General features: G+C 50.6%; 1 protein-coding gene across 2 annotated transcripts in view; it reads left to right on the forward strand.

Moving 5' to 3' along the window:
* RGS3 (regulator of G protein signaling 3) overlaps positions 1-13975 on the forward strand; it is a 176174-nt gene that overhangs the window by 73043 nt on the left and 89156 nt on the right. For both annotated transcript variants that reach the window (XM_077835668.1, XM_077835669.1), the window contains exon 14: positions 5651-5762. In XM_077835668.1, the coding sequence (XP_077691794.1) occupies positions 5651-5762 (112 nt within the window). The remainder of the gene's footprint in view (positions 1-5650; positions 5763-13975) is intronic.

Below are 13975 nucleotides of genomic sequence, written 5' to 3' on the forward strand. Positions count from 1 at the left end.
TACGTAGAGACTGTCCAGTTTGACCAATGTACATGGCAGAGGGGCATTGCTGGCACATGATGGCATATATTACATTGGTGGATGTGCAGGTGAACGAGCCTCTGATAGTGTGGCTGATGTGATTAGGCCCTGTGATGGTGTCCCCTGAATAGATATGTGGGCACAGCTGGCAACGGGCTTTGTTGCAAGGATAGGTTCCTGGGTTAGTGATTCTGTTGTATGGTATGTGGTTGCTGGTGAGTATTTGCTTCAGGTTGGGGGGCTGTCTGTAGGCAAGGACTGGCCTGTCTCCCAGGATTTGTGAGAGTGTTGGGTCATCCTTCAGGATAGGTTGTAGATCCTTAATAATGCGTTGGAGGGGTTTTAGTTGGGGGCTGAAGGTGACGGCTAGTGGCGTTCTGTTATTTTCTTTGTTAGGCCTGTCCTGTAGTAGGTGACTTCTGGGAACTCTTCTGGCTCTATCAATCTGTTTCTTCACTTCCGCAGGTGGGTATTGTAGTTGTAAGAATGCTTGATAGAGATCTTGTAGGTGTTTGTCTCTGTCTGAGGGGTTGGAGCAAATGCGGTTGTATCGCAGAGCTTGGCTGTAGACGATGGATCGTGTGGTGTGGTCAGGGTGAAAGCTGGAGGCATGTAGGTAGGAATAGCGTTCAGTAGGTTTCCAGTATAGGGTGGTGTTTATGTGACCATCGTTTATTAGCACTGTAGTGTCCAGGAAGTGGATCTCTTGTGTGGACTGGACCAGGCTGAGGTTGATGGTGGGATGGAAATTGTTGAAATCATGGTGGAATTCCTCAAGGGCTTCTTTTCCATGGGTCCAGATGATGAAGATGTCATCAATATAGCACAAGTAGAGTGGGGGCGTTAGGGGATGAGAGCTGAGGAAGCGTTGTTCTAAGTCAGCCATAAAAATGTTGGCATACTGTGGGGCCATGCGGGTACCCATAGCAGTGCCGCTGATCTGAAGGTATACATTGTCCCCAAATGTAAAATAGTTTTGGGTAAGGACAAAGTCACAAAGTTCAGCCACCAGGTTAGCCGTGACATTATCGGGGATAGTGTTCTTGACAGCTTGTAGTCCATCTTTGTGTGGAATGTTGGTGTAGAGGGCTTCTACATCCATAGTGGCCAGGATGGTGTTATCAGGAAGATCACCGATGGATTGTAGTTTCCTCAGGAAGTCAGTGGTGTCTTGAAGGAGTGCTGGTAGCGTAGGGCATGAGGAGGGAGTCTACATAGCCAGATAATCCTGCTGTCAGGGTGCCAATGCCTGAGATGATGGGGCGCCCAGGATTTCCAGGTTTATGGATCTTGGGTAGCAGATAGAATATCCCAGGTCGGGGTTCCAGGGGTGTGTCTGTGTGGATTTGATCTTGTGCTTTTTCAGGGAGTTTCTTGAGCAAATGCTGTAGTTTCTTTTGGTAACTCTCAGTGGGATCATAGGGTAATGGCTTGTAGAAAGTGGTGTTGGAGAGCTGCCGAGCAGCCTCTTGTTCATATTCCGACCTATTCATGATGACAACAGCACCTCCTTTGTCAGCCTTTTTGATTATGATGTCAGAGTTGTTTCTGAGGCTGTGGATGGCATTGTGTTCTGCACGGCTGAGGTTATGGGGCAAGTGATGCTGCTTTTCCACAATTTCAGCCCGTGCACGTCGGCGGAAGCACTCTATGTAGAAGTCCAGTCTGCTGTTTCGACCTTCAGGAGGAGTCCACCTAGAATCCTTCTTTCTGTAGTGTTGGTAGGGAGGTCTCTGTGGATTAGTATGCTGTTCAGAGGTGTGTTGGAAATATTCCTTGAGTTGGAGACGTCGAAAATAGGATTCTAGGTCACCACAGAACTGTATCATGTTCGTGGGGGTGGAGGGGCAGAAGGAGAGGCCCCGAGATAGGACAGGTGCTTCTGCTGGGCTAAGAGTATAGTTGGATAGGTTAACAATATTGCTGGGTGGGTTGAGGGAACCATTGCTGTGGCCCCTTGTGGCATGTAGTAGTTTAGAAAGTTTAGTGTCCTTTTTCTTTTATAGAGAAGCAAAGTGTGTGTTGTAAATGGCTTGTCTAGTTTTTGTAAAGTCCAGCCACGAGGAAGTTTGTGTGGAAGGTTGGTTTTTTATGAGAGTATCCATTTTTGAGAGCTCATTCTTAATCTTTCCCTGTTTGCTGTAGAGGATGTTGATCAGGTGATTCCGCAGTTTCTTTGAGAGCGTGTGGCACAAGCTGTCAGCATAGTCTGTGTGGTATATAGATTGTAATGGATTTTTTACCTTCAGTCCTTTTGGTACGATGTCCATCTGTTTGCATTTGGAAGGGAAGATGATGTCTGTCTGTATCTGTACAAGTTTTTTCATGGCTGAAGGGTGGTCCAGGGAATGGTGGCGACAGAGCAGTATCGAAGCCAGCAAGCAGATTCTCTCTTACAACCCTAGCAAAAAGCATTCAGGTTTTTTAACTTTCTGCTTTGGGGAATAAGTTGCCACAAGTTTGGCCACAAAGACGTTGTGGTAGTCGGCAGTCTCAACCAATGACAGCATTCCTGTAGGTGCAGTACAACTCCTGGCACTTAGCTAGGGGGAGATCAGGGAGAACAGCAGCATAGAATCATAGAAAAGCTATTTAGAAAAGCTGGACGAGCACAAGTCCATGGGGCCGGATGCGCTGCATCTGAGAGTGCTAAAGGAGTTGGCGGATGTGATTGCAGAGCCATTGGCCATTATCTTTGAAAACTCATGGCGATCCGGGGATGTCCCGGATGACTGGAAAAAGGCTAATGTTGTGCCCATCTTTAAAAAAGGGAAGAAGGAGGATTCTGGGAACTACAGGCCAGACAGCCTCACCTCAGTCCCTGGAAAAATCATGGAGCAGGTCCTCAAGGAATCAATTCTGAAGCACTTAGAGGAGAGGAAAGTGATCAGGAACAGTCAGCATGGATTCACCAAGGGCAAGAAATGCCTAACTAATCTAATTGCCTTCTATGACGAGATAACTGGCTCTGTGGATGAGGGGAAAGCAGTGGACGTGCTGTTCCTTGACTTTAGTAAAGCTTTTGACACTGTCTCCCACAGTATTCTTGCCAGCAAGTTAAAGAAGTATGGGCTGGATGAAGGGACTATAAGGTGGATAGAAAGTTGGCTAGATTGTCAGGCTCAACGGGTAGTGATCAATGGCTCCATGTCTAGTTGGCAGCTGGTATCAAGTGGAGTGCCCCAAGGGTTGGTCCTGGGCCGGTTTTGTTCAATATCTTCATAAATGATCTGGAGGATGGTGTGGATTGCACCCTCAGCAAGTTTGCAGATGACACTAAACTAGGAGGAGAGGTAGATAGGCTGGAGGGTAGGGATAGGATACAGAGGGACCTAGACAAATTGGAGGATTGGGCCAAAAGAAATCTGATGAGGTTCAACAAGGACAAGTGCAGACTCCTGCACTTAGGATGGAAGAATTCCATGCACCGCTACAGACTAGGGACCGAATGGCTAGGCAGCAGTTCTTCAGAACAGGACCTAGGGGTTACAGTGGACGAAAAGCTGGATATGAGTCAATAGTGTGCCCTTGTTGCCAAGAAGGCAATGGCGTTTTGGGCTGTATAAGTAGGGGCATTGCCAGCAGATCGAGGGACGTGATCGAGCCCCTCTATTCGACATTGGTGAGGCCTCATCTGGAGTAGTGTGTCCAGTTTTGGGCCCCACACTACAAGAAGGATGTGGAAAAATTGGAGAGAGTCCAGCAGAGGGCAACAAAAATGATTAGTGGACTGGAACACATGAGTTCTGAGGAGAGGCTGAGGGAACTGGGACTGTTTAGTCTGCGGAAGAGAAGAATGAGGGGGGATTTGATAGCTGCTTTCAACTACCTGAAAGGGGGTTCCAAAGAGGATGGATCTAGACTGTTCTCAGTGGTAGCTGATGACAGAACAAGGAGTAATGGTCTCAAGTGGCAGTGGGGGAGGTTTAGGTTGGATATTAGGAAAAACTTTTTCACTAGGAGGGTGGTGAAACACTGGAATGCGTTACCTAGGGAGGTGGTGGAATCTCCTTCCTTAGAAATTTTTAAGGTCAGGCTTGACAAAGCCTTGACTGGGATGATTTAGTTGGGGATTGGTCCTGCTTTGAGCAGGGGGTTGGACTAGATGACCTCCTGAGGTCCCTTCCAACCCTGATATTCTATGATTCTATGATGATTCTATGTCGAATAGAGGGGAACGATCACGTCCCTCGATCTGCTGGCAATGCCCCTACTTATACATCCCAAAATGCCATTGGTCTTCTTGGCAACAAGGGCACACTGTTGACTCATATCCAGCTTCTTGTCCACTGATCCCTAGGTCCTTTTCTGCAGAACTGCTGCCTATCCAATCGGTCCCTAGTCTGTAGCGGTGCATGGGATTCTTCCGTCCTAAGTGCAGGACTCTGCACTTGTCCTTGTTGAACCTCCTCAGATTTCTTTTGGCCCAATCCTCTAATTTGTCTAGGTCCCTCTGTATCCTAGCTTGCTAGCCCAAGGTTGGCTCTCTCCTGTTCCACTTCATCCCTCACACAGCTCGCCTATTGGCTGTCTAGGGAAGCACCCACTTTTAGAGGAGAAAGAAATTCAAGAGGTTCTCAAGGGTCTGTCCTGTCCCCTTTTAAATCTAGGTTTGGATGTATGCTTTGGGCATGTGGCTGATACTTGGGGAAGCTCAGAGTCCAGTGAGTGCCTTTCGTAACCAAGCCGAGCCATACACTGGCTGACAGGACAGAACTGCTAACGTCTGAGTCGTGGAGTCACACGTGGTGGATGAGTTGATGCTTTTGCTTGTTATTTATTATTATTATTGCAGTAGCACTTAGGAGCCCTAGTCATGAATCAGAGCCATGCTGTGCTAGGAGCTGTACAAACCCAGAAGAAAATCGGCCTTCCATTTCTGCAGTTAATGCCATGAATATATAGTAGGTCCCTCACTCGAGTTTCAGGGGAGTTAAGTCGCTAAGGCATGTAGCTTCAGTATTTTGCAATATTTGCATCCCAATTGCAGCCAAAATCATTATTGTTTTTAAGTATTATTGTTTGTCTCCATTAAGTGCCTGAAAACATTCTCCTTTAGCATGGCTACTTCAGAGCCAACATGTCATTTACTTGAGGGGAGCAGGACAGTGTGTGATGGTTTAAAATAGTCAAAGCCCCTCATCCTCACCAAGATGGGTTCTCATGCAATCTGAGAGAGTATATGTGCTCCCAGGCAGGAACTTCCACAACTCAAATAATTTCCTGTCCTTCATCCTGGGGTGTGAAAACCTTGGAAAAGAGGGTTGGAGAGACAGCGGTGTGGGTGTGGGTGTGTGGGCACAAGAGTTGCATCTGTTACATTCTGGACACATTGATTCCTCCCATCACAGGGCTCCAGAAGTCCCCTGTAAATAACAGTCTGCAAGGTAGGAGTGATGGGCTTATAACTTCTAGATGCTAGCAAGTATCTGTCGTTTGAAGTAGTCAGAGTTTTGCAGTGTCTGAAATGCTCTCTTCATTGCCAGTGTGTCTCCAGAGGCCTCTGTGGGGCTGGAAAGGAGGCCCTGGAGTTCCAGGCTAACTCCTGGGGCTGATGACTGTCTAGGCTGGAAGGAGGCTCTTTGGCAATGGCTCCTGATGCCTTCTTTGTTGTCATCTTACCCTCCAGGTGACCGTCTTCATCTACTCGGACTTGCTGCTCTTCACTAAGGAAGATGAGCCAGGGCGCTGCAATGTCCTGAGGAATCCTCTCTATCTCCAAAGTGTCAAACTCCAGGAGGGTGAGTGTGCCAGCAGGCAGAAGCTTCTTTGTGCCAGGCTTTTGTGGACATTTTCTGGCTGTTGATTCTAAATGGCTCGCTGAGATAGCTGGCCCATCAAGGCACAGTGGGCGAGTGGTGCCGCCCAGGCAGCATGCCGTCACTCCCCGTTGTTTCTTGGTGTTGCAAGGGTTTCAGAAGTACATGATTTCCCCTCCTGCTTGTCCTGCTGAATGTACACCCCATGGGAGGAGCTCAGGACAGGCAGTGAGCCTGCTTTCCTAGCTACCCTTCCCTGGGGGTTCCAGCCATCCCTGCCCATCATCACCTAACACAGGCTCCAGTCTGTTCATATTCCAGAGGCAGGTAGGAAGAACTCTGGTTGCCAGGGAACTGCAGATGTCTTGCAGAGACTGTCCCTTGCTGTAAACAGGGAGTGGACAGGGCTCTTCTCCAGGGATGATGGGCTGTCCCTTCCAAGGCTGCTGCGTGCTGTGCAGTTGCCATGCTGAGCTGTCCTTCCCTGTCCCACCGGTGCCATATTGTTTGCAGCAGTGGCTAGCTGAGACAATGAGGGAAACGAAGTCTTGAAGTTTCCCCTCTGGTGCATTAACAGAGCACAGCAGCTTCTTCCGCAGGTCTGTGACTAAGCTCTAGTGACCTTTGCTTACCCCACTTCCTCCTTCAACCGCCTACGGTTTCCCTTCATAGCCAGCCAGGGCAGTTTCTCCCGTCCATGCCCTGACACACCGATCGGGCTGGGAGCCTTCCTCTCACGCTGCCTGCCTGACATGGCTGCTACACCCTGCTGATGGGCTGGCTGCAGGGACTGTTACCAGCAGAGACTGCTCCAGCGGTGGGGAGTGATCTGAAGCAATTGATTCAGTTGGGATGCTGGGAGGAGGTGGGGAGGCAGCACCTAGTCTTGGCTGTTGAGATACAAATGAGGAACACCCCTTCCCTGACCCTAGTTCCATGCCTCTCCTTCCCTGGGGCAGCCAGCATACCTGGGAACATGTACGCCCCCAAATTCGCAGCCCCCAGGAGGCTGCTGCTGAGGCTGGAGATAACGTGGATGGTGGGTGGCGAGCGGGAGGCAAAGGAGGTGAGATGGAGAACTGAGGAGTGGATGGTAGATATGGCACTGAAGGACTGGCCTGCTCATTGCTTGGTGTTCCTGGTTTGCATTGGTGGGTTGTGCAGACTGGCTCACAGCCCACAGCTACCCCAGACCTTAGCCAGGCGAGCCTAGCACTCGTCTTGCTGTGTAATTGGTGCAGGTGAAGACATCTCATTGATGGGAGACCTGCTTGGGCAGGGCAGAGGAGTGGGAGTGGCTGACATTCTGTGTGGGTGGAGTCGTGAGGTGCTGCGGACCTGGTGCACTGCCTGGATCTCCCCACCCCATCTCCTTCCCTGGCCCCAGGCCTGAAGTTGCTGTGGAATAGGGTTTCCCACCCTCCAGGATTTTCCCGGAGTCTCCAGGAATTACAGATTAATGTTTAATTAAAGATTATGTCATGTGATGAAGCCTCCAGGAATATGTCACCCGCCTGTGGAATCAGGCTCTGCTGTTTGGTATCCCAATGTAGATGGCACTAGGAGTCCTCATCTACTGCTGAGAGGGCACTCTCTGAAGCGGGGCTGTTCTTCCCAACTAGTGATTTACCCAGTGTTTCCTGTTTGTGAGTTTCCCATCACTCCTCCCGCTGATTTGAAATCTCTGGGAATGAGTCTTGGCTGTCAGCTTGTTCCAGTTCCTTGTGAGCTCTGGATAGAGAATATTTGAGTTGTTTGTGACATGCAGGTATCATAGTATGTTTGTTTCTTTTGCACGAGTCACTTAGGATTGCCTTTTTCCAGGATCTTTCTACCAGTGAACTCATTCACTAGACTATATGGGGAGAGCAGACACAAAGAGGGATGACACAGGAAAAGCAAACTCATTTAGAAACAAGACTGAATATGTGTGAGAATGGTTTTGGCACTCCTACCCCAGCGCAGGTTGTGTCTAAAGAACGGATACAGAAATGTTGCCCTTTAGAGTATGTTGGCCCTTGGAGCCGGGGATTGTGTCTCAGCTCAAGGAGAAATGCTCACACGAGCTCTCATCGAGCTTGCATTCTAGGGAGAGTGTAGCCGCAGCCACAGGAGGGGCTAGCAGCCCCCGGCCCATCCCGTCGGGATGTCCTTGGGACGGCTGGTCCCTCCCACCACTTGCACTGACAAGGCTGTGCTCTGGCTTTAGCTCACTAGCTGTATTTCCCCTCGAGCTGTGAATCGCACCCAGCTCGAAGTGTAGCCATCCCCTGAGGGGAGAACTTTTCTGTGGGCATCAGGTGCATGTTTGATTTCCCAGCTGGGCCCTCTGGCTGAGTCGTTCAATGGCCCTCGGAATCATAACTGCTGTCATGTGGCTGCTTTCTCCTGCACCTGGTCAAGAGCTTGGAGAAGTTGGCTCTGCTCATGGCTATCGCTCAGGTCACTCAGATCCTGCCCTGGGATGTGCCGTCTGCTCCTTCATGCAAGCTGGATTTCTCAGGAAGCTGTCTGTTACTTATTGCCTGAGCGAGCACAGGGAGCCCCTCCAGAAAGGGATGTTTCTTTCTGCCTTGCATAACCTATAGAGTGACCTTCCCTAGGAATCCAGCTGTCAGTGCCATTTGCTTCCAGAAAGTAGCCTGCTTATGGATTACACAAGTCTGGTGCAAAAACGTGTCACCGAGCCAGAGCCAAAGCCAAAAGCTGCCAGTCCCTTTTGGCAGCGACTTTCTGCTCCTCTCCGAAATAACTGAATGGCACGTTACTAGGAACAGGCGTATTGCTGAGCGTAACAATTGAGACAGCTCCGGTACACTGAAGACCATTGTGATGTTTCCTGTTTCTGCTGCTCGCTGCACTGTGCTAAAGCAAATCAGTATAATCGGCTTTACAATGCACAGTCTTCCTGCTTTATAAGCCCGGTTTGGCTGATGAGCATCACGCCAGCCAGTGTTTCCAATGTAATGGGGTGAGCGTCCCTGGTAGATACTGTGGGAATTTCCATCCCAAAGTTACTGGCTTGCTGGGACCGTACCCCTTGGGGTGGAGAAGGTTCAGATCGGGAACGGAAAGGGGCAACAATACATAATAGCCCAAATCAGGGATTCCACTGAGAGATCTGCCCCAGCCATGCTCCTTGTCCCCACCCTTTTCGCACTCCAGAATAGGAAGAGAGGCGTCTCCATTTGCATGCTGCTCTGCCGGCCCAGTGCTCAGGGCACTGAGGAGGCACCATGCTTTAAGCAGCCTCTTGTATGGTAATTAGCCCCAGGATTGCAACACTGTCCCCCTGCTTCTGCCAGTCACATGGCTGGGCCTGTCTCATCTTGCTGCTGCTGGCTGGAGCCAAAGTGGCCGTTAGCCATTACTCGGTACTTTGAAATGGGCCTTTGGCAATGGAGTGAGCCTTTGCTCTCAGTTTGGAGATGCCCCCAGAGGCTAGTCTCCCTGTGGATGAGTGGCCTCCTCCAGGACACCCCCTTGGGGCAGCCCTGCAAGTGGCTCCTCGCCTCAGTGTCCCTCTTGGGTAACTCAAAGGACTTCACTTAAGGTTCTTACTTAAACAGCACCCCTCCTGGGGGCCAGCTGATTACAGCAACTTTGTGCACGCAGTCTCTACCAAATCCCCGTGCCTAGTCCATATCCCCCATGCACACAGTCCTTGCTCTCACCACACCCCAGCTCTCCAGCAAGAAGACGGTAGCGTGTACATCCCTCCGCTGCTCTCCTGCCTCTGGTCCTGGGCTCTAACTCTCCAGCTTAGAGCCTGCAGACATCTCCTTCTGCTGCTTCTCCTGCCTTCGGCCCTCTCCAGCCCCCCTGACCCTGGGGACCTCTATCAGCAAACCCCTCTTTCTTCTCTCTTGCCTTTAACCTGCCCCCAGGAACCACTGTCTGTCTCTGTCAGCTCCCATCTCCTACCCTTTGCCTGGCTGACTCCTGACTGACCTTCCGTAGCCTCCAGGTGCTGTCCCACTTTCCTCATTGGCCCAGTGGGAAGCCCCTGGTCTGGACCAGGAGTGCTGAGCCTGGTTTCATGTAATGGGCCAGCTGCCCTGTTCCACTTACTCTGCCTCTGCAGGGACCCGGGAACTGCAGTTGTTGCAGTGCACTGCCAGCCCACCCCCTTTCCCATCCCACTGGCCTGACAGCAGCCTCTCTGGTACCTGCCAGGCCGTGTGGGGCTGAGCAGCTCTTTCCTTTGCTCCTGGTTTCTTGTCGTCTGCTCGCCTGCCTCTGAAAAGCAGGGTGGGGGGAGGGGGTGCTGAACAGCTGCTGCTTACAGGGCCCACATTACATACAGTGATTGTTGGCTCTGTGCGGACGTGTCTGGCCTGCAGGGCGTAATCTGTGCTGGGCGATTCTGTGTACAAGGCATTTCTTCCCCTTCAGTGCATTACAGCATATGCGCAGCAGGCCAGAGAGGGAATCTGCCTGCCTTGTGTTCTAATACACTGTAAAGAATCTTAAACATTTGGCCCTTGGCTTTTTGTGTTGCTTTCTCTCTTGTAGCATTTCCCTGAGCATGGCTGATAACAGCCTGTTTCTCTGTCACAGCAGAGCTGGGATGGTGTTTGACAGACCGTTATTATTCATTATTGGTTAGGGCTGGAGACTGTACAAGAGGGCAGAAGCAGGTATGCCCGGACCCTGTTATTATGTAACTTTTCCATTGCAATAGCATCTAGCGACTCCAACCAGTGTGGAGCCCCACTGGGCTGGGTGCTGCACAGACATATTCAGGGGCAGTTCCTGCCTCAATGGGCTCACATCTAAGTGAGAGATGCAGAGGCAACAGGCCCGCTGGGGAGTGACTGCATGTGTTTTTGCACAGCTGATATCATATTCGACTCGCATGCTGTGGGCACTTGCCAGAATGAGCACATAGAAAGGCCAGGTTCCTCCCTAGAGAGAATGAGCAGGTACGCCCGGTTCCTGCCGTAGAGAGCTTCCAACATAAGGAGCCCAGATACAAAGGGCAGGAAGTGAGGGTACCAACGACTTTCCTTTCATTCCCTCTTTTCCTTGCTCATTGGTTTTTAACCCTGGTCAGTTCTGTGTTGTTTGTTATTCAGCGTCTTACCCCGATCCCTCCCTGTGCTCTGTAACCCCAGCATATAAACTATAATTGTCACAGGAAGCTCTGCTGAGGTCAGGGGCTGTGGGAAAGTTTGTAGATGGGACAGGTGCTCAGATACCATGGGGATGGGTGCAATGTTAAATCCTGACTAGACAGAGAGCTGGCTGTCATCTCCAGGGTGCTGGGCTGGGACACTCCTGCGGCCTGAGGCTTTTCTGGCAGGCTGTTTCGAGTGGTTTCTAGTTCGTTCCTTAGCTCACCTCTGCAGTATTTGGAAGGCTTGGTTTTAAAAGCACTGGGTCTGTTCCTCCTGGCACTGTCCCTCCCTTTCACATAGTGTGCACCAGCCTGCCTGCAACATCTAGTGCTTCTTCCCTTGCCCTGTGCCATGAACAAGCACATGTACACAGTGCGGTCAGTTCTCCGGATTTTACTGAGAGTCTGGTGAGATTTGGTGTTGTTCTCAAGGCCCTGGCACCGAGAGTCATGTGAATATGGGAGAATCTCAGCTTCTATTTGTTTCTACCAAGAAAGGTTCATAAAAGAAAGCACATGAAGAACCCAAAATGTGCGGTTTTTAATATGCAGTCAGTTGCATGGTTTTTGAATGCTTGGCATGGGCGGCTGGTGACCCAGCCATTGGGGACGGCTAGCTCCCGGCCCCTACCTTTGTGCTCAAGGTCCCACACCTCCCCTTCCCTGTCTGTCCCCCCTCCCCTGCAGGACCCCAGAGCACCTCATCGTGGCCCCCGGCCCCAGCACCAGGTGGCATGGCAGTGGTGCTGGAATATTTTTAATAGTGGGGGTGCTGAAAACTAGCCCCCTTACCCCTATCCACCCCCCCCACCCCCAGAGCTGAGGCCGGGACCCCGGGTGCACGGGGCCTGCAGCCGGGAGCCTGGGGGTGCTGCAGCACTCCCCACACTACTTGTTCCTATGCCTATGTGGCATGGCTGCAGCATCTCCATCTCTGGATCACTGGGCAGCCAGCCCTGGAGCGCCGGGCAGCTGCCCTGAGTACCCATGGCAGGTTGGCCAGCCCCAGCCAGCCTGGGCCAGGGCAGAGTGCCAGGAACTGCAGGAGGGGGCCTTGGGACAGAGCATGGGTGGGGTCATGCCAGGCTGTATGAGGAGGCACAGCATCCCCCAGCCTATGATACCTGCCACCCATGATGCTTGGGGTTGGCAGTCCTCACGCACACATGCGCACACACACACCAGGCTGCCATGTGTGTGTAGCTTAGTGACGCCAGAGGAGCACAGGCAAGTTGGTTTCGATCTCCCTCGCCACCTGGGAGCTGTGTCTTGGTGGGAACCCCCAGTGTTCCTGATGCCTGGGCCGGAGTAAAGACTCTTTGTTCTCCCCTTTCATTCTGTGTCAGTGCAGTGAATGATCAGAAATCCCAGCAGGGCCTGAGCTTGAGGGTTTCCTGTGGCACCAACTGCTCTCTGTGCTGGTAACAGATCACCTACCCCTGTGGGAGAGTGTGTGCTGTAAACGCTCCAGGGAGTGATGGGCAGCCGTGTTAGTCTGTATTCGCAAAAAGAAAAGGAGTACTAGTGGCATCTTAGAGACTAACCAATTTATTTGAGCATAAGCTTTCGTGAGCTACAGCTCACTTCATCGGATGCATTCAGTGGAAAATACAGTGAGGAGATTCATATACACACAGAACATGAAAAAAATGGGTGTTACCATACACACTGTAAGGAGAGTGATCACTTAAGATGAGCTATTACAAGCAGGAGAGTGGTGGGGGGCGGGGTGGAGAAAACCTTTTGTAGTAATAATCAAGTTGGGCCATTTCCAGCAGTTAACAGGAACGTCCAAGGAGCAGTGAGGGGTGGGGGAAATAAACATGGGGAAATAGTTTTACTTTGTGTAATGACACATCCACTCCCAGTCTCTATTCAAGCCTAAGTTAATTGTATCCAGTTTGCAAATCAATTCCAATTCAGCAGTCTCTCGTTGGAGTCAGTTTTTGAAGGCTTTTTGTTCTAATATTGCGACCTTTAGGTCTGAAATCGAGTGACCAGAGAGATTGAAGTGTTCTCCGACTGGTTTATGAATGTTATAATTCTTGACATCTGATTTGTGTCCATTTATTCTTTTATGTAGAGACTGTCCAGTTTGACCAATGTACATGGCAGAGGGGCATTGCTGGCACATGATGGCATATATCACACTGGAAGATGTGCAGGTGACCATTGTGATTGATGTCATCATGTGCCAGCAAAAACAGACTCCAATGAGAGACTGCTGAATTGGAACTACAATTAAGGGAACTACAGGCCAGTCAGCCTCACCTCAGTCCCTGAAAAAATCATGGAGCAAGTCTTCAAGGACTCAATTCTGAAGCACTTAGAGGAGAGGAAAGTGATCAGGAACAGTCAGCATGGATTCACCAAGGGCAAGTCATGCCTGACTAATCTAATTGCCTTCTATGATGAGATAACTGGCTCTGTGGATGAAGGGAAAGCAGTGGACATGTTGTTCCTTGACTTTAGCAAAGCTTTTGACACTGTCTCCCACAGTATTCTTGCCAGCAAATTAAAGAAGTATGGGCTGGATGAATGGAGTATAAGGTGGATAGAAAGGTAGCTAGATTGTCGGGCTCAGCGGGTAGTGATCAACGGCTCCATGTCTAGTTGGCAGCCGGTATCCAGTGCAGTGCCCCAAGGGTCGGTGCTTGGGCCGGTTTTGTTCAATATCTTCGTTAATGATCTGGAGGATGGCGTGGATTGCACCCTCAGCAAGTTTGCAGATGACACTAAACTGGAAGGAGAGGTAGATAGGCTGGAGGGTAGGGATAGGATACAGAGAGACTTAGACAAATTGGAGGATTGGGCCAAAAGAAATCTGATGAGGTTCAACAAGGACAAGTGCAGAGTCCTGCACTTAGGACGGAAGAATCCTATGCACCGCTACAGACTAGGGACCGAATGGCTAGGCAGCAGTTCTTCAGAAAAGGACCTAGGGGTCACAGTGGACGAGAAGCTGGATATGATTCAACAGTGTGCCCTTGTTGCCAATGGCATTTTGGGCTGTATAAGTAGGGGCATTGCCAGCAGATCGAGGGACATGATCATTCCCCTCTATTTGACATTGGTG

The sequence above is a fragment of the Eretmochelys imbricata genome, chromosome 16 (assembly GCF_965152235.1).
Source record: "Eretmochelys imbricata isolate rEreImb1 chromosome 16, rEreImb1.hap1, whole genome shotgun sequence".
Classification (NCBI taxonomy): Eukaryota; Metazoa; Chordata; order Testudines; family Cheloniidae; genus Eretmochelys; species Eretmochelys imbricata.